At 35.4% G+C, this 21,557-nt stretch overlaps 1 protein-coding gene across 2 annotated transcripts in view; it reads left to right on the top strand.

Moving 5' to 3' along the window:
- The window catches only part of LOC150102896 (thymidine kinase, cytosolic-like), a 224,501-nt gene that overhangs the window by 101,993 nt on the left and 100,951 nt on the right, over positions 1-21,557 (top strand). For both annotated transcript variants that reach the window (XM_090397539.1, XM_090397540.1), the window contains one exon: positions 202-315. In XM_090397539.1, coding sequence (XP_090253665.1) covers positions 202-315 — 114 coding nt within the window. The remainder of the gene's footprint in view (positions 1-201; positions 316-21,557) is intronic.

Below are 21,557 nucleotides of genomic sequence, written 5' to 3'. Positions count from 1 at the left end.
CCTTTGCACTTTCGATGTCATGAAATATCTTCTTAGCACTTGAGCTTGAATACACAATGGTGAATCATGTAATGTTGTGTAATGTCAAGTGGCCTCCTGCAGTGAGTCAGACTCCTTAATAATAATAATAATAATATGTAGATTATTTCGATAATTGAGTTGGAAGAATATGAAAGAAACTTTTTTTTTTACTTATTCTAGGACTGAACTCATTCGACGCTTGAAAAGATACCAAGTGGCCAACCACAAGTGTCTGATTGTGAAGTATGCTAATGATGTTAGATACAGCAAGTTGTCTGTTTTCACCCATGATATGTATGTGTTTAAATATTACAAATATAAAAAGTGTTGCTATAGTGTGTTGACTGTATAATAAATTATTCCTTTGGTCTCTATTTTTTTTTTTTTTTTCATTGTAACAACAATCAACTATAGTTCTCTGTTTAAAAGAAACTAATATTCCCTTTTATCAATTTATCCCATTTAGTTTCAACTTCCCTCTCACTACAGCATATCCTGTAAATTGTATTGATTATTCCTAAGACTAGTAGTGGCAGGTACTTTTCAACCGAAAATTGCAGGATTTCCTCTCTCTCAGAACAGACAACCTGAAAAAATACACACAGTTGACAGACATTAACCAGTGATGCCTTACCTTGTTTGATAATTTCTTGTATACACTCTTTGCAAATTTTAAATAATTGAATCACACTATAGTATTTTTTTTTTTTTTTTACTAATTATACATCTTGCACATCACCATCAACTTTTATGCCTGTTGCTCTTTCATTTCCTATTCTCACTCTTACCCATTACTCTTCTTTCCTCCACATTGACCTTCTTATTACTATTACTATTATTACATGGTACTTCCAGGGAGTCCAAGGACTCACCACAGGAGGGCACTCTACTCTGCTTCTCTAAATACATCTCACCCTCTCTTCTACTACTACCATCAGCATCATCTACCTCCCATCATTACCAACAACAGTATTTTTTGTCTGTAAATTGCTTGTGTTCTGAAGGCCTATTTGTTTGTTCGCAGGATGAAAAACCAGAGTTTCCAGGAGAAAATATCCTGCTACCTTTGTACGAGATCAATTAACTCACCTTCAGTTGAAAAAGCCCATATGAGGATTCACCTGGTCACGACGAGAATTGAGCCCATTGAAGGTTGCAATTTTCCACTGTTCTAATTGTGCCATACAGAGGCACTGTTGATTATTGATTATTCTTTTCCTAAACCTTCCTGTTTCTTTTTCCTTTTGTGCTGTTTACACTCCTGTGAGGATATCTGGGGGAGACCACACTCCTACCAGGCACGTCCCCCGGGTGGCAGATGGGGGAAACCCAAATTGATTGCTCTGAATAAAGAATAAAGAGCCGTGGACCAAAGGATGTAGCAGAGGCATGGCAAGCTGGCTACATTATTATGCCAGTAACTTTCATGAGCAGGAGAAAGTCTACAAACCAAGATAGTGCTACTGCGTATGGGACAACCGACGCGCCTACTCAAAGACCACATAGAGTAGGTGAGAAATCAGCAATGTGGTCAGCCAAGGATGTGAAACATGTAGCCACCCTCAACATAAGATCACTATACTGACCTGGAAAATTACAATTAGTCCAGGAAAATTTAAAAAGACTGAAATGGAGTATTTTAGGTTTATCAGAGACACATTGGTGCGGAGATGGATTCATGGATTTACCAGAAGGAAGACTGTACTTCTCAGGAAAAAAAGATAACATACACAGAGAAGGAGTTGCATTACTAATTGAAAAGAAATTTACACACTCAGTAATTGAAATAAACCCAGTGTCTCCTAGAATAATAACAGCCAAACTTCAAGCAAAAGAAAAAGGTCAAACAATTAAAATAATCCAAATATATGCACCAGACAGTAACCATTCAGAGGAAGAAATAGAAAATTTCTATGAAGAACTACAACAGGAAATAGATAATCACAAAAATAGAGAACTTATGATAGTGATGGGAGATTTTAATGCTAAAATAGGACAGTTCACAGCAGACAAAAAAGATGTGATGGGGAAATTTGGATATGGAGAGCTTAACGACAGAGGAGAACAATTACTCCACTTCTGTAAAGCAAATGATCTAATGATTACAAACACATTGTTCTATCAACGCTCTAATAATAAATATACATGGACATCCCCAGATGGTAATATAAAGAACTGCATAGACTATATCATCATAAACAAACAATGGAAAAGATCAGTAAATAATGTACAAACATTAAGAAGTTTTGATTTTGACACTGACCACGAAATATTAACTGCCAAAGTGAAGATAAAATTCAACAGGAAAAATAATATCAGAAAAGAAGAAAACATCAACCTATCAAAACTAAAAGATAGCTCAAGCAGAAGTCGATTTTTAGAACAGATGTGCTTGAAATTAAAACCCTCCATCTTACAGAACAGCGGAAAATTCTGGGAAGAAGGAAAAGAAACAGTGTTATCAATTGCTAAACACACTCTAGGTTTCAAACCCAAAATAAACAAACAGTGGATAACCCAAGAAATCATAGCTACCATAGAAGAGAAAAGAGAGGCCAAGATACTTGTAAACCAACAAAACAATGAAGAGAATAGAGAAAAATACAGAGCACTAAAAAATGAAGTTGATAACCTATGCAAAAAAGCCAAAGAAAAATGGTTAGAAGAAAAAACTAAGAAATGAGAAGCATACCAACAAAACAACCTAAAAGTCTTCCATGATACTGTAAGAGAAATTACAAAGGAATTCTCAGCAAAAGCAGTAACAATGATGAACAACAAGATGACTGAAACCGGGAATATTGAATATATAAGAAAAATCTGGTCAAACCATTTTTAGACTATATTCCACCAAGGAAACAAAACTACAATGCCAACAATAGAAGAAAATAATGATCACCCAAAAATTTTACAAGAAGAAGTTAGATACGCAATAAAACAGATGAAAAACAATAAAGCACCAGGCATTGATCCTATCCCTACTGAACTGTGGTCATATGGAGGCAGCATATCAATAGAATATTTAACAACCCTATTCAATAAAATACTACAAACAGGAGAGATCCCAGATGACTGGAGAACTGGAAAGATCATCCCAATATACAAGAAAGGAGACAAAAGAGACTGCAGAAATTACAGACCAATCAGTTTACTCCCTCACACCTATAAAATATTCATGAGAATTATACAAAATAGATTAAAAAACACCTACGAAGAAATGATAGGCATAGAACAAGCTGGTTTCCGAGGAAACTATTCAACAATAGACCAAATTTTCACATTGCACCAACTAGCAGAACTCAGCTGGGAAGACCATAAAGAACTATATTGTTGTTTTGTGGACTTTAAACAAGCTTTCGATAACATCAACAGAGAAATCCTTCTCAAAATTCTACTAGAAAAAGCAATAGACAAATATATAATACAGTTTTTGATAAAATATTACTCTAAGACAAATGCACTAATTAAAAAGGACACACTCACAACAGAACCCATAGAGATCCAAAAAGGAGTAATGCAAGGATGCCCATTATCCCCATGCCTATTCAACATATATCCAGAAGAAGTTGTAAAGAAAGCAATAGACAATGAGCCTGGAATCAATGTCAACGGTTTAAACATAAATAATATCAAATATGCAGATGATCTCGTCCTTCTTGCAAGAACCCCAAATGAACTACAAAAGTTGATCATCAAGCTAAATGAAACCTGTAAAACATATGACATGACAATAAATATACAAAAGATAAAAGTGATGAAAATAGGGAGGAACAGAACTACCATCTCAGCCACCCTAAACGGAGAACAATTAGAACAAGTAGACAACTTCATATACCTTGGATCAAAACTAACAGAAACAATAGATGAACTCAAAACAATCAAACACAGAATAGCGATAGGATGGACCACCATGGGAAAATTACAGAAAATCTGGAAAACAAACAAGATATCTTAACAAGCCAAAATCAAACTATATGAAGCAATAATTATACCAACAGTCATCTATGGAGCAGAAGCGTGGACAGTTAAAAAAAGAGAGGAGAAAAAACTGCTGGCATTTGAAATGAAATGCTTAAGAAAAATAAATAGAACAAGTTGGATAGAAAAGAAAACAAATATCACAGTCAGACAAGAACTATCGTATAAAAAGACAATAATAGAAAAAATTAGAAAACAACAACTGAGATGGTTTGGACACACTGTACGCATGGATGCAGACAGACTTGCTAACGTCCTAATCAGTACTTTTCCAACTGAAAAAAGAAGACCTGGAAGACCAAGAATTACCTGGCTGAAATCAATAAAGAACATATAAGGAACTTTTTCGAACAGCAAGGAATAGAGAAGACTGGAAGATCCTGCTCAAGAGAAGACTCAACCTGTCTTAGACGGAAGAGAAGAAGAAGAAGAAGAGGATATCTGTATTGGAATTCAGATATCCCACAAATTCAAAATATAAAAATGAATTAAGTCAAGAAATTATTAATGCAGTATTATTTGTCAAGTTGTTAGTCATTTTTTTTTTTTTTATGCCATAAGCAAGACATAATTCTGAAATTTTAATTTTTGACTGCTGAAGTCTTGCTTAGAAGTAAACTAAATATATTTAAGGTAGTTGTTAGAAGTTAATTATCATTTTGCATGAGAACTGTCATGTGTTGAAATGTTGTTTTCAACATTTCAACACTTGGGTGCTGTTTGTATCGAGATGATTTGTTATGTTGTTTGTCATTGACAAGAGAAGCAAAGGTTACTTTTTGCATTATTGAAAGTGATTAAATGAACTCACATCATCATCATTAAATCCTGTGAAATTAAGAGTGTTATAAATTCTTCTTGTTTCATTTTGAAGTTAAAAATAAATAAACTTGTCCACAATAAAAAGAAAATTTATTGTCATTTCGAATAATAGCTGTGCATAATAGCGGACTGAAGTGAAAGTTGCTCTGTTATATTTCCAAGCCTGTGTCGAAGTGAAAAGAACATTGTAGGATGTTGCTTAGTGTTCATTTGTTCAAAAGGAAGTAAAGGGACAAAGCAGAAGAAAATTGTGAGGTTTCCATATCTTCAATATATTAAGACTTAACAGAAATTAGAAGAAAGGTTAGAAATGGAAGACTGAGTGATGATGTTCTTTAAAAGAGAGATAAAACTTTTTATTGTAGTAATTAATTCATACATGATTTATTTCATTAAAACTGAAAGGAACTTTATTACTTAACAGTTCATGTAGAAATAGGCTCAGTGATGTTTATTTTACTTAGGATTCTCAATCTGATCTGATAAGTGATTTCAGATAGTTGATATGCTTTTAGTTATTTCTTTAGAAGCTTTCATATAGAAGGCATAGTTGTTCTGAAGTGATGAAACTGTTGATAAGGTTTTTATGTGATTTGGGTTGGTGGAAGAGTTTGATTTATTATGTGATTTGGGTTGCTGGTAGAGTTGATTTATGTTGCTGCCATATAGAGAGCAGTTTTTATGTTAGTCTTTCTTCTATGTGAACTCAAGAAGAAATAAAAGTTTATGTAGGAAACAATAAACTGAAATTCCGAATGTTTTATCCATATAGGATGATAACTGTTGGCTTATAAAAATTATGGGAAGCTGTATGGTTAACAAGTTTTTTCTGTTCTTTGTAAAATAAATGAGTTAAATAGGTTAATTTAAGAGGATAAGTTACATATGAGATATCCTGGGAGATAAACTTGTGTGAGAGCTAAATTTGGAGTTTAGTTTCAATGTTTCTCTTTTCATTTTTACTAATGGTGCATTGATAGGATTTTATGCATGCACAAAGAAAGAAAAGTAATCCCCCCCCCCCCCCAATGCCCTGCATTTGCTCCATTTTCTACTTACTTAAATCTAACTTTTTTTTTACTACCTCTATTTCACACATTATACTCCATTACTTCCCTCTCCTGAATGAATTCAGGAGAGAGGAGTTCATCTTTTCATCACTGGTTGTAAATATAGCAGAAATGCAACAGGAAAAAAATGCATTCTTCTGATTTAAGTTTATAATATAAGTTATTTTTTTACCCATACATATAGCTGGTCCCTTTATTTAAATAATTAAATAGTCCTTAATCTTTATTTGGTCACTAAATGTGTTCAAGGCAAGGTGTGATATGTAGAAAGTTTGGCTCCTTGTAACAAGTGTCTTGTTATTCCATGGAGACTTTATAATAATACTAATCCTACCTTTTTGATAGTATTGTTTCATGATGTTTGTCTTAGTGGAAACATTCACCTTGTTTGTTATTATTATTTTTTCTTGTTAACAGGGCAAAAATCTAAAACATTCTGAGAAGAAATCATATTGATAATATTTAAAAAAGTGTATTTTTGGTTACATCTGCTTCCTAAATGTTTTTGCATCACTTTGCCTACCAATTTCTGATAGTTGTCATTTTTGCTTTTACTTACAGACCCATAGGAGATGAATTTAAGTAATTTTCATGTCACTAATTTAATGAAGTCAAATGTGTTTATTCAGAACTTCCTTCTGCAAAAGCATTCTAATTTTCAAACAAAAGTACTTTATTTTTACTGTCCATCAATTAGTTTTGGAAACTTTGCTTTTTAAAAAAAATCAACACCTTTACAAAATTCTTCATTACCTCAGATTTATGTGCAAATCAATGCAAGTTCACTAATGGCATGTAGCATTGAATTTTTATTTCCCAGGAAAAGGTGTCTCTTTTTTGACCACTCAAAAAATTTTAGAAAACGATGTTACTTCAAAACAATTTAATTTTTATCCTTTTACTCACCACTCCCTTTTGCAATTTCCAGGGTTCGCCACTTGTCCTTGCTGCTTTCCCCTCATTCTACCATATGAAAAATCTCCTAAGTATTAACACAATAATAATCCCTTTTGTCTTTTATCCACCAAACTCTGCAGTCTACATGCCCTCAGTCTGTCCTCATAATCAACATTCTACAGTCCTGATATCATTTTTATTATCTGTCTCTGCACCCTTTCCGTGGTTACTTCATCCCCATCAAATCCTGGTGACCAGATCTGAGCACAAAAATCCAAATGTGGTCTGATCAAAGCTTTATACAATGGACCAGCACACTTTTATCTCTCATGGTTTAATGTTCCCCTCAACATTGCTAGAATTCTCTGAGATGTCTTTATAACCTTTGCAATATGACCAAAACTTTAAATCTCTAGCTACAATCACCCTAAGATCCCTTGCTTCCTCCACTTCTTCCAGTATAACTCCACCAAGTAAGCATGATTTAGTTGCATTAAACTGATATCCCCATGCCTTTGCCCACCCTTCCAGCTTATTCAAATCCTCCTGAAGAGCCAGAACATCAGCACTATTACTAATAACCCTCCCAAGCTTCACATCCTCTGCAAACAACTGAACATCTCTCTGTAGTCCTGTGACATTATCATTGACATAAAGATTGAACAGCAATGGTTCCAGAAATGAATCCTGTGGAACTCCACTTATAACCTTCTTACTCCCTGATACTGCTCCTCCATATACAATTATCTGATAACTATCAGAGAACCAATCACCAGTTCATTCCACTAATCTGATATTCAAACTCATATAATGTAATTTAAAATTCAATTTGTCATGTGGCACCCTGTCAAATGCCTTGGAAAAATCCAAAAATATGACAGTATATTCTTCATGCACTGTTCTTGTTACTCCATTGTAAAAGGTAGCCTGATTACTAAAACAAGAGCACCCTTTAACAAATCCATTCTGGCCTGCATAAGTAATATTATCCTCATTTGCCCAATTCTGTATATGAGTTCTTACCAGTTGCTCCAAAATCTTAATAGCTATGGAAGGAATACAAACAGGCCTTAGATACCTCCATTCTACAACCCCTCTTATGCTATGACTATTTTACTCTCCTTCCACTCCTCAGCAACCTGTCCCATCTCAAGACTTTCATTAAATATCCAAGTTAATAACACAGTCAGTTCCTAGCACATTCTCTTAAAACATGGAAAAATTCCATCTAGTTCCCTTGCCTTATTGACATTTACTCAGTATTCATTCGGATGTATTCGGAATACATCCTCTGCATTCACTTCCACCACTTCACTGCTCATTATCCTTCTAGGAATAAAGCTTGTAGTACCAGGATGGAACACTATTAAAGTGATCATTAAATAATTCAATTATATCATCTGCTTTGGTCACCCGATTCCGATTTCCATCGAGCAAGATAATCTGTCCACTATAATTTTTTCTCTTACTCGCCACATAGCTAAAAATATCCTCGGGATTCTCCTTGGATTGCAATTTCAGTCTCCTCTCATATTCTGATTTTTCTCTCCTTGCAATACTAGTCACTTTCCTAGCCCGAGCCTTATATTTCTCATGTAGCTGTTCTTCACCTCTCCATCCTTACATGCCTTCCATAATCTCTCTTCTTCTTAATTTCCCCTTTTATTCCTTTCGTCATCCATTTGACTCGAAATTGTTTTATTTTCTTCTTCTGTGATATACAATCTGTCATTGCTGTCAACAAATTTTTCTTAAGTATCTCCCATGCACTAACCCTCTTCTTTTAAATTCTTTCATCCATTGTATTGCTACAAGTTGGTTTCTAAGTCTATGATAGTCACTTGCCTTATAATTCCACATAGCTTCCTTCTGTTTTGATACCTTCCATGCCTATTCATTCTCTAAGTCAGGACTACATGGTCATTATTGCCAACTACAGGGGAGGTATGTCATCTCAGTCACAATCAGATCCTCTGTTGCTGTGACCAAATCCAGAACTCTTTCCTCATGTTCCCTTCACCATATGCTGTCTAACACAGTTGTCCCTCAAGAAATCCAAAAATTTGGTTCCCTTATTACTCATTCTGTCTCCTCTGTCCAGTTTATATCACTATAGCAGAAGTCCTCCATAATGATTGCTTGCCAAACTAATTTGCCTGAACATTTCTTGCTCATCACCACGTATTCCCTGGTGTGAAGCATCATCCCACTAAATATCTTGTCCTATAAACATCAATCTTACTCCATATGCTCTCAAAGTCATTTACTTTCACTGAGTTCTCCACACTGAGAGCGCATGATTCATCTTTTATCATGAGTAGCCCTCCACCACCATGTTTACCTTTTCTAACCTGCTGAAATATGCTATACGTTTCAATTGCTATCCCTGTTAGAAGATTCTCCTCAGTTAACCCACTTTCACCCATACCAACAACTTTTGTAGAGACTGAGTCAGTCAATACCACAAACTTCCCTTTATTCCTAATGCTCCTAGCATTTGTATACAGAAAAAGCGATGTATTGCCAGCATTCTTATAGTCATTATTACTCCCCTCATACTCCACCTGGTTCTGTTATATATTGTATGCCCATTTCTCAAGCCACTATCCCCCAACATGAGGCCATCCCTGCAACATCCCATCTGTGCAATTCTTGTTTCCCTGCCCCAGCACACTCACTCACCCAGAAAACAACAGTCTCTCCAAATGCCTGTGCCCTTCTTCATTCAAATGCAATCTCTTGCATACAGCTCACCTCTATCCTCAAAAGTACTCCACACATCTACTGAAGGATAAGTAACTTTTAGTTGATAATATTGGATTGATTTATTGTAGTTTTTGTTTTAAATGAGTGTGTGAATGAATGAGCTATTTGGTTTGTAAGTAAACCTTAAATTTTTTTTTAAAAAAAAGATATTATGATATGGTATGGTGCCAGTGTATGGTAAAGTAATGGCAGCAAAGACTGCATTGTCAGGTGATTTGAATTTTTGGGATTTTGTGCAGTGCAGTGTGTGTGAAATGTATTTATTGAGAAAATTAAAGGATATGTGGAAGGAAATTGACACTAGAGAGAGAGAGAGAGAGAGAGAGAGAGAGAGAGAGAGTATTAAATGTTTCAAAAGTAAGTGCCTATTAGGTGACAAGAACACAGCAAAAGGGTAGGATGAAAGATGATGTTATTAATGTCAAACATGTGGCCATGAAAATAGAGCAGAACAAAATGGATATTAATAAAGAAATAGCGTGCTTGAATGTTATCCTTCACAGAACAAAGTACGAAATTGAAAAATTGAAGAAGCGGCAAGAGATTAGCAGGAAAGAAAAGAGATGGAAGCAGGTGGTCCGAAGTAATAATAAAGATGGAGTGAACAAACCAGAAAAACAAGTTAAGGAGAAAATTATATAGACTCAATGATCAGAGGAGTACTTAATGAAAGTGTTACAAAATCGTCTTTCCCTGGAGCAAAAATTCACGATATTAGTCACGCCAACCGGATGCAAAAAGGTAAGTCGAAGGAAATGATTGTCTTGATTCGCACAAATGATTTGAGAGGGAAGAGGTACTCTACGAGGGAGGATGTAAAGGAGATATTAGAAGAGGCAAAACTGAAGAGCGAGAAGGTGAAGATTTAAGTCTCCTACCATGCTATGATAGCGACAAACTGAGGTGGAGGGCATGGATAGCTATTGAGTCTATATGTTGAAAGTTTATTTTTCACTTGGTTAGACTATAATAAATTTAGTTTAATCCTTTATCCAAGTGTAAGCAAACAAAGTTTGCGCCTGAAAATATCTTCACGACTGGGGAGTAAGGTAGTGCAACACCAGGCAACTCCGAGCAAAGGTGGACCAAGCTCTCATCACTCCTTGTCTGAGTATCTCCCATAATGCAAAGCACATCTTGCAGACATGTATACTGCTATGCATTAAGGGAAGGGCCACTACCCAGACCAGTTTTAACCTTTATTGAGGTCTCATCAGTGGGAGGCAGACCCAACCATGGAGATACTAAGGCAGAAGCAATAGGAGAGGTCATATTTACCTATAGGAGTTGCCAACAGGTGTACCACCTTATTATTGAATTACTCTGGATTTAGAGAAAGATGTTGGAAGTTTATTTTTCACTTGGTTAGACTATAATAAATTTAGTTTTATTCTTTATCCAAGTGTAAGCAAACCAAGTTTGCGCCTGAAAATATCTTCAGGACTGGGGTAAGGTAGTGCAACACCAGGAAACTCTGCGCAAAGGTGGACCAAGCTCTCATCACTCCTTGTCTCAGTATCTCCCATAATGCAAAGCCCATCTCCTTGCAGACATGTATACTGCTATGCATTAAGGGAAGGGCCACTACCCAGACTAGTTTTGACCTTTATTGAGGTCTCGTCAGTGGGAGCTTAATGCATAGCAGTATACATGTCCGGAAGGAGATTTGCTTTGCATTTTGGGAGATACTGAGACAAGGAGTGATGAGAGCTTGGTCCACCTTTGCTCGCAGTTGCCTGGTGTTGCACTACCTTACCCCAGCCCTGAAGATATTTTCAGGTGCAAACTTTGTTTGCTTACACTTGGATAAAGAATTAAACTAAATTTATTATTAGAGTCTATATGTAGGTTGTGCAGAAGAAATGATGTAGGATTTGTGGATCTGTGGTCTGTGTTTGATTGAAAGAAGGATTTGTACAATGCTGATGGACTGCATCTAAATTGTTTTGGTGTTAGGTGTTTGGAAAGGGAGAGTGCTTTGTTCATCAAGCATGCTGAAATGCAAATTCAGGGAAACAGGGAAAGGCGATATGGAGAGCTTGCAGGATGATTTAAATAGGCTATCAGTATGGGCAAAAGATAATGGGTGTCAGTTTAATTTGGAGAAATGTAAAGTTATGCATTTTGGGATAAATAGATTACATTCTGTGTATCACATTAATAGCACCGTACTGCAGGAAATAGACGAAGCTAGAGATTTAGGGTGGTAGACAGAGAATTAAAGTTTAGAGAACATATTGCTGAAGTTGACCATAACTTGAAGTTGACTACTGAAGAATGCACTAACTAGTAGAGATAAATAAGTTATTTCTCTTTATTAGGCATTGATATGCCACATCTGGATTACTGTGCCCAGATCTGGTCACCTGGGTGATCACATTCTGCTTTCAATTGCCATTCAAATGCACAATCATGGCCATCATACAAACCATCTCTGTTTGATAAACTACCCAAAGCTAAATCTGTATATCTAAATCCAGCACATTACTGGCATCCACAAACTGCAAATCACCTGTTTCCAAAGCATGATCTTTGCCTCTTCTAAATTCTGAAATCGAGACACTCATATCTCCCAGCACCTACTGCTGCCTGCATTTCAAGAACACGTACACATTCTCATCTCCCAACTGCCACTTTCTTAAACGATGGGATGCATACATACCATGTGTAGCAAGCTACAAAATCATTAACTAAGGTGTGGCTAACGTTGTCTTTAAAACATGGGGGACTAGGTCCAGTATTAAAACTGGTTGCCATAGCAGGTTACAAAAACCTGGTATAAATGGAAATTTAAAGAAGCATGTGAAATTTCGATTAACCATCCCAATCTTAATAATAATGGTAGCATTAAAATCCCAAGAATTTGGATTGCACACATTCAGCCCACTTAGTTTTCCAGCCGATCCTGACTTTAGGACTCTAAGCTTTTAATGGCCACTATCCATACAGATTGTTGTTATTTACATATATACTTATATAAGTAATTTTTTGGTGTGAACATGTTGCTATCCAGCTTAATTTAATTTTAACCTAATAATAATAACAGGACTCTAGCGTTGGTGTAGTAAGTTTTTTTTTTTTTTTTACACCAGAGGTCAGGCCAATGATTATAACGGTTGATCAATAACTTTAGCATACCATGTAAATTGTTGTGCAGCTTGTTTCTATGTATATATATATATAAATGTGTATACTCCAGATGACTTTAATGTGAAGGTTGAAATGTCAAGTGTTTATTTTGTTTTGTCATGGTAGTTTATTCGATAACTTTCTTAATGTATGTTGAATATAATCGCTACATCATCATCATCAGTTTCCTGATATGTACCCTCAATGAGTGGTCAGGTTACCATGACAGAACTACATGATTAAGTTTACATTATTGTTAATCTCCTGTCAACAATTTTTCTCCAAATCAATCTATTACTTGTGAGCACTTCACTATTGTCATATCTAACATTTTGTGCTTCTAAGGCACTTCTGACTGAATCAATCCTCTTAGACTTTGGTCTTTCTCTGGGTCTCTTTCCTGCCATCTTGGTATCAAACACCTGTTTTGCTAATCTTTCCCAGCCCATTCTATTTAAGTGGTCATACCACCTTAGATTAGTTCTGCTGACACAATCTTGAATGCTAATAATGTCAAATTCCTTTCTAATAACTTCATTTTTAATATGATTGATGGCATCAGTTCACTCCTCTAATTTTTCTTAGAACCTTCTTATCTGTGGTCTGTAGTCTTTGATCAACTGCTTTATTTCTAACCCAGCTCTCTGATCCATAACTTAAAACTGGTTTAAACATTGTCTTGTACACTGCTAGTTGGATGTTTTACCTGCAATCTTCACTAAACACTGTACCTATACAGTTGAAATATTTTACTTGTTCTATAGGATCTCCATTCAGAATGCAGCTAAAGTTTTCTATGTTTCTACTTATTTTCATAGTTTTGGTCTTTTTATTCCTGATTTCCATGCCAAATTTGTTACAGCTGTTATGCAATTTAGTTAGAGATCCTGGAGACTTGCATTTGATGAATTTAGGAGTATACAGCATTATCTGCATAAAGCAAAGAGCTTAATTCCTAATTCTAATATCAGGCCTAATGTCACTTTCTTTCATAATGTAATCCATATAGATGATGAATAAGAGTGGAGATAACGTGCATCCTTGTCTTATCCCTGATTTTACATCAACCCATCTTCTTGTATTTCCTTCAGTTCTAACTGCTTTCTGACAACTTAAATATAGAATATGTATTGCTCTGTATGTTTCATTCAACCCATATTTTTGTAGTGTTTTGAAAAGCTTTTCTCTGGACACCTGGTCATATGCCTTCTCCAGATCTACAAAACTGTACAATCCAGTACAGATTCTTGTCATATTCCAACGATTTCTCAAATATTTGTCTTAAAGTAAAAATCTGATCTTCGCAACCTCTATTTGGCCCAAACCCAGTTTGTTCTCCAAGTTTCTGTTCTACAATCTTTCTCAACCTCTTTACAAGTGTTACCTGGAACACTTAGTAAAGAAATTCTTCTGTAATTCTCACGAATTCAGCTTTATTCCCTTTTTTCTAGATAGGTCCTATGAGAGGTCTACTCCAATCATTCGGAATTTGACCTTCTGACCAGGCCCTCTGAATTATGCAGGGTAGCCATCTGAAAACTTTTATACCTCCATACTTAAGCATTTCATCAAATATCGTCTACTTCAGCTGCCTTTCCACATTTCAAGTTTTTTATGGCTTTTTCTACCTCAAGTATTGATATGTACTCCTCTTTAACTTCCTGAAAATTTCTAGAACGTTTCTGTCACTGCTTGGTTCATTTGACAGTCGTTCAGAGTAATTACTCCAGACATTTAGGATATCCTTATCTTCAGTTTTCGTGTCACCATTATCATCTTTGATTCCTTTTACAGAACTCTTTCCTCCATTTCTAAGCTTCTTCAATAGCCTCCAGAACTTTTGCCACCTTACTGATATTTATTTTCCATACTCTTACCAGTCTTCCCATGACTTTTGTTTAGCCACTTTCACAGATAGCTTAGCTCACTTGCATTTTTCTCTGTATTCTTTCAGGGCATCTATCTGCCAACTTATTTGCCGGGAACTTTTGGTATGCTTTCTTTTCCAGGATTGCTTCTTTAATTCTTGTGTCCACCATCATGTTCTTATTTTTCTATCCTTGCAGACAGCTTCACCACATACTTCCCTAGCTGAATCAATCAGTGTCTTCTTTAGAGTTTGCCACTGAGACTCCAAGGTTTGGTTCTTGATTTCAGTTTGTTTCATTTTGTCTTCAGTAATGTTTGTATAGGTGAGTCTGCAATTTACCTATAAAAGCTGCTCAACTTTAATTCTTTTAAAAGTTTTCTTACATACTGTTCTTTTCAATACGATATCCAATTTTATCCTGCTTAGTACTAAGTAATGGTCACTTCCAATTTCAAATCCTCTGTACACTCTTTTATTCTGAACCAGCATGATGGTATCACTATCAACAATGCTGGCTTTCCTATTTCTTGTTGCCTTCTCTATGTGAACTTGTGCACATCTTTATGTTGAAACATGGTGTTAGTAATGCAATTTAGTAATCAGTCCTTGTCCTGATTTTTTTTTTATGTCAGCTGCTTGTTCTAATGATTCAAAAAATTCCTCTACTTCTTCCTTAGAAGAACCTTCTGTGGGACCATAGGCACAAATAAGTATAATTTTCTATTTCCACATTTTGAAGTTTGCCCACATAACTCTACTTGAAACTGGCTTACAATCAAGAAGTTTATTTTCATGTTTAGTGTTGAATGCTATCGCTACTCCTTCCATTCCTTGCTCATAATTGCCTGAAAACAATATCCTGTACTCAGTAGTGTATTTAGGTATAGGCCCGGGCCTAGAGTGGCAAATTTTGAGGGGAAATGAGAGCCTGAAATTTCCAGGCTCTCATTTTTGTAATTATAACATGTCCCTTATATTCTGCATCTACTCACAAGTAGAGAAATATTTTTCTTTTCCTCATTGTAAGTTTAGTCTGCAAGCATATCGGCATGTAATCAGATTCTGCATAACTATACAGACCGAGACACGTGCGCAGAAAGCTACTGAATTGTTGTCAGTAACTTGACACAAAGGTAATTGGGATCGTGGTCGGGCGAGATTGATGCTAATTAATTTTGTGTCTGTATTATTCTTATTAACTGTAACAACTTTTACTTCATTATTTCAAATTCAAATTAAGATTATTAATTTTTGCCCTTCCTTCAACTCTTTAGTTCAGTATCCTGATATCTTTGTGACAGTTAGGACGTGCTAAATGTGAAATTATTTTTAGAGTTTTCAGTGCCCTTGTCATATGTTGTCATCGAAGTGGAGGTAATACTGTTTTATTGCTTTGCTTTTAAAAAGTTATAAATTGTGTAAATCATTCCGATACTTTCTGCGTGTTTTAAATTACTATTTAAATTTTAAAACATGAGTGACGGTAGAAAGCGACGATAGTAGTGGTAGTGAATATAAGAAGAGGAGAAAAGAAAAGGAAGTGAAAATTAATGAAGTAGTATCAAAGACAAGAAAACTGGGCAGTTTTTTTTTGTGTCGGTATCTGCTAATAGTAATTGTAATTTGGAAAAAAAAACAAGAAGTGGTTGAGGAGACGGAATTGAATCTGTTTCAAATGACGTGACTAAAAAATCCCAACAATTTGGCAGCACAGGTGATAGTGAGTAATGACCCTGCTGAGTGGATTCTAAATGACGTAACACGAGTATATCGCAGTTAATGAGTTTCCACAAAATTTAGACAGTGATCTTTCAAAATCACAAAGAGCTTATCCTGACAAAATAAGACATGTTTCTAAGAAACTCATTGAGAGGAATCTGATTAATGGCAAAAAAATAATAAGAAATTTTCTCTCCTAGTACCGGAATGATCTTCTGTGTTCCTTGTCGCCTTTTTGGTGGAGGGGGAGCTGATGATAGTCACTTTGTCAGTGGATTTAATTACTAGAAAAATGCAGAAGCACGAGTGAGTCATCACATGAAAGCAACTAGTCATATGAACTGTCTGATAGCTCTGAAACAAATAGCAAATCTTGCAGGGTGAATTGACTAACAAATAACTCAACAACTGGAAGAAGAAATTAAGTACTGGATGGGGTGTTAAAACGAGTAGTTTCAGTTGTAAAAACATTGGCCAGTAGAGGACTTGCTTTGAGGGGAAAGGATGACATTTTCGGTTCTGTGCATAATGGAAATGTAATGATGTGTCTGGAGTTAATTAGTGAATTTGATCCCTTTCTTGCTGAGCACATTGCCAAAAGCGGGAAAAAAGGAAAAGGTTTCATTTCCTAATCTTTCCTTTGCCACGTATGAGGAATTTATTAAAATAATAGGTGAGAAAGTAATCAAATTTATTGTGGAAAAACTTAAAATAGCTAAGTACTATTCCATAAGTGTTGACTCAACCCCAGACTTGTCTCATGTTGATCAGCGGTCCTTCATTATACGATATGTGAAAGAACATGGAACTCCTGTGGAGCGTTTCTTGCATTTCATTCCTAACGTAAGTCACAAATCTGATGAGTTACAAGAGGCGGTTTTGACTTCATTAAACGAGCTTGGAATTGATGTAGCAAATTGCAGAGGGCAGGCATATGATAATGCTAGTAACATGTTAGGCAAGTACACAGAACTGCAAGCAAGAATTCTTGAAATAAATCCATTGGCATTATACGATATGTGAAAGAACATGGAACTCCTGTGGAGCGTTTCTTGCATTTCATTCTTAACGTAAGTCACAAATCTGATGAGTTACAAGAGGCGGTTTTGACTTCATTAAACGAGCTTGGAATTGATGTAGCAAATTGCAGAGGGCAGGCATATGATAATGCTAGTAACATGTTAGGCAAGTACACAGAACTGCAAGCAAGAATTCTTGAAATAAATCCATTGGCAGAATTCACACCATGCACTGGACATTCTCTGTCTCTAATTTGTGCTTGCAATGTCGAATCATCCTGTTGGTACTCTTCTGCATTTTTTGATCTCCTTCAGAAACTAGTTATTTTTCACATCTTCAACACATCGGTGGAGTGTTCTAAGAAAGCACCTGAAAACGTCTGCAAAAGTAATCAAACGTCCTTCGCCTACTCGTTGGTCAGCTCGTGATGATGTCTGTCGGAATCTTCGTGAGGGATGGTAGGGAATAATTTCCACTTTGTCCGAAATTGAAAATATCACCATCCAGAAGAAAGTTACACTATGTGAAGCAAGTGGGATTCTACGGCAACTTCAGTCACTGGAGGTTGAGATCATGACCTGCCTATGGGGTGATATTCTCGCAAGAATGAATGCCACAAGCAAGAAATTACAAAGTGTAAATATTGATATAGGAACTGTACAGGTCCCTCAAAGAATATTTCAAAGAACTAGAGTTACTCTATGAATCCCATGAAGAACAGGGAAAGAAACTTAGTGGAGTTGACTTGTATGAGGAAGAAAAAGCCCACCAGGTTTTTTGACAACAGCGCAGATGAATGTAACAAAAATGGAAGACAAGTACAATCCATCGGTCAGTTTCAAAACTGATACTTATGACGCAATTTTGCACAGTCTCTCATTCGAAACAAATCGAAGAAAAGTGTCGTATGAAACCCTCCAAGAGGTTTTCATACGACAGGTTTTCGAACGTTTTCAAAACTTCAAGAACATTTTTCGACTGATATTGAACCTGAATTTGTAAATGAATATCTGCACTTCAGAGCGCACCTGAAATCAAGTGGCCTAGAAATAAATAAATACACTAGGGGGCGGGAAATACCTAAATACGCCACTGCCTGTACTTATTATTTAGTAAGATCTCACCTGTGTTTATCTTCTTCGTCTCAGTAATGCTAATTATTTATCACTACACATGTAGACAATACTGAGATTGTAAAATCCTAACTAAATACCACGTAATTATACAAAAAAAAAAAAAAAATCATCAATTCGAATAGCACAAACTTAAAAACGGTATTGTAATGAAATAAACAGAATAATATCTTTCCTTACTGAAAATACTTATTTTTTTTTAACAGCTTGCATCACTCATTGCACCCATCTTTGCACACTAGCAGTGCCCTCTTTTAATTTTTAATTTTTATTTTTTTAAATTTAAATTTAAATTTTTTTTAAATTTTCTCTTTGAATTTTAATCAAGAAAACACATGATACCTAATATTACAAATAATAAAGTAATGTAACTGTTCTAGAAATAAGTCAATTTAATAAAAATTAGTATTTTCCCTGTTCACTGAAGTTTTTTTTTTTTTTTTTTTTTATAGAAAGTATATCCAGTACAAGTTATAACTGTCTGTATGCTCTGAAGGACCTACAAGTTTTTGCAGAACCTTAGGATTCTGCAGAATACAGTTTAAGAATAACAAACAACACAATGTTTAAATGCTGCTTTAAAACATTGTGTTGTTTGTTTTGTCCAGTTGTTCATAAGTCAGTAGCATCCATTATTTTCAGGCACAGGGGAACAGAAGCTAAAGCCAAAAAAAGTAATCAGAGATCTAAGAGAAAAGTGTGATCCATATCAAAAATTGGTGGGGTGAGTGGGGAAAAAATATCAATTAAAGGTATGCAGACATAGAGAAATATTCTTTTCCTTGTTGAAAAAGAGTTTTATTAAAATATGTCAATTTTAACTATACAGGAACTGCTTTGCTGCCCTTTGTGTTATAAAAAAATACACATGCCAGTGGTATGTGGAATTGTGTATTTATGACTTCTTTTTTTTTAATTGGCATTCCATAAATAATATGCCAGTTTACTCAGTAAGCAGTGACTTATCTGATATCCTATTTGACATTTTAAAATTGATCAGTTCTATACAAGAAAACATTGTCTTGCAAATGTATGATAATGATACAATTGAAATCAGAACTAAGATAGAAATAACTAGCTTGTCATCAGTTTGTGTATTTTAATGTTTACAAGTGATTTAACAGTTATGTACAATTTGTAGCTGTTTAAATGCATGCCACAACACTTGTCTTTGATGATTTTACCTTATGTAAACAAGTAAATTAAATTATACCAGGCAAAAATTAATTATACCCTTGTTTTAATTCTTTATCCAAGAATAAGCAAACAAAAGTTTGCATGTTTGCAAACAAAAGACTAGACTATACTTGTGGAGATGACTATTGACTTTACATCAATCGTCTCTATCCCATAGTGCACAGCACACCTTCCTTTCAGATGTGTATATTGCTATGCATTATGGGAATGGTCATTGTGCTTTTTTTATTGACCAGTGCCAAATGTTATTATCAAGAAACATTAAAATCATTATGGGGACATTCTCTCATAAACAAACAAAACAACACTAATTAGGATAAAAGGCCTTGTAATCCAAGCCAAAGTGTGATCCTCCAATTGCCACGTACCTTATAATTGATTGCATTCATTATTATGGAACATGTTGTAAGTTTACTTGATGGAATGAGTACTGAAGACTTCAGTGTTTGTTGCATCAAAACTCTTATCACATTCACTTTATAGGAATCGACAAATAGCCTCCATTCTTCAGCTTTGCATTCAAATTATAATTAATTCATTTGTCTAGTCACACAGTAAAGGGAATCTGCATACCACAAAATGCTAACAGATTTTCACCTTTCTTTCTAAATATGGATATTTTCATATACCTTTTTAGCTAGAAAATTCTGTGAGCTCAAAAGTGCTGCTGCTTCCTTTAATGGATTCAGGTCATCTACTCAGTCATTGAGCTTCATTTGCTTATAGCTTTTTGGTTACGTTATAGAATGTAACTTGACTTAAAAGATGTTGATAGATTGCTCACATACTGTTTGTCTTTTCCTCCTTTTCATCAGGATTAGTTATTTCCTCTCGCTGAGATGGCAAACAGGAGTAGGATAATCCTCTCCATGAACCACTCTCTTCATTGCATGTAACATATTTTGATACTTCTTTTTTTTTTCTTTTTTTTTTTGTATAAGGGTTATTTCTGGGCTTCCATGAATTGAAGACTTATTGTAGGAGGCCAGATTCTCATTGGCCATAATACATATAACATGTAGCCTCAAAAATATTTAGCATTGAGATTTTCACCATCCACTCTGGTAATGCATTCCACTCACCATGCAGAAAATATCCTTTTCGTTTCCTTACTGATGTGATCCTCATACAGTTTCTAGTTCTGATAGCCTGCTCACAAACTTGCATGTCTCAGTCATTTTACTTCTTCTCTTATCCACATACTCAGTATTTCTCGAGTCCGGAGACAGTTTTAGTCACTCTCCTCTGCATGTGTGTGTGCACTCTTTCTCATGCATGTTTCCTTGTAATGACTATCTTATTAAACAGTAAAACGTGTACATTTGAAGAACAGGAAACAACAAACTATTTACATTTTACAAAATAAATATAGAAGGGTAAAGATTGTTTTTAAATTTCATAAAAACATATAAAGAAAGAAAGGGTAAGTCTCTCTTGATATGGAGAACACATAACAGTTTCTTGTCTGTATAAGAAAGCTAGAGTTTGCCACAAGAACAAAGAAGTGAGTGGAATGCACTTTATCCAACTGGATAAAGTGTCTTGTTTTCTATGGTGGTATTCTAGAAGTTGTCTGCTGTGCAGTTTTCCTTGTAGACTCTGCTTAAGATTTTCCCTGGATTGGGTGAGTGATGAATGATCCTTGATGCTTGTGTAATTTAGGTGGAAACTATAGATGATGATGGCTTTTGTAGTGAAGAAGAGGCAGTTCATATTTTATGTCTTCTGCAATCTGTGTGGAGTAGATGCCAGTAGTCTTCTAGTGTTTCATTAGTAGGTGTGATAGAGCCTCCATAGCTCAGTTGGTGTAGACAAAGCCCTTTGGTTGGAAAGAAAAGACCTGGGTTCGATTCCTGTCCACAATGTGAGGAAAACCTTTATCTGGTCTCTTACGATGAAAGGTAAGTTAGCTGGTCTCATACGGAGGTAGGGTTT

Source organism: Typopeltis vanoorti, chromosome 9 (assembly GCF_054136105.1).
Source record: "Typopeltis vanoorti isolate ZY-2024b chromosome 9, IOZ_Tvanoo_1.0, whole genome shotgun sequence".
In the NCBI taxonomy this organism is placed as follows: Eukaryota; Metazoa; Arthropoda; class Arachnida; order Uropygi; family Thelyphonidae; genus Typopeltis; species Typopeltis vanoorti.
This window is presented reverse-complemented; position numbering and strand designations above follow the sequence as displayed.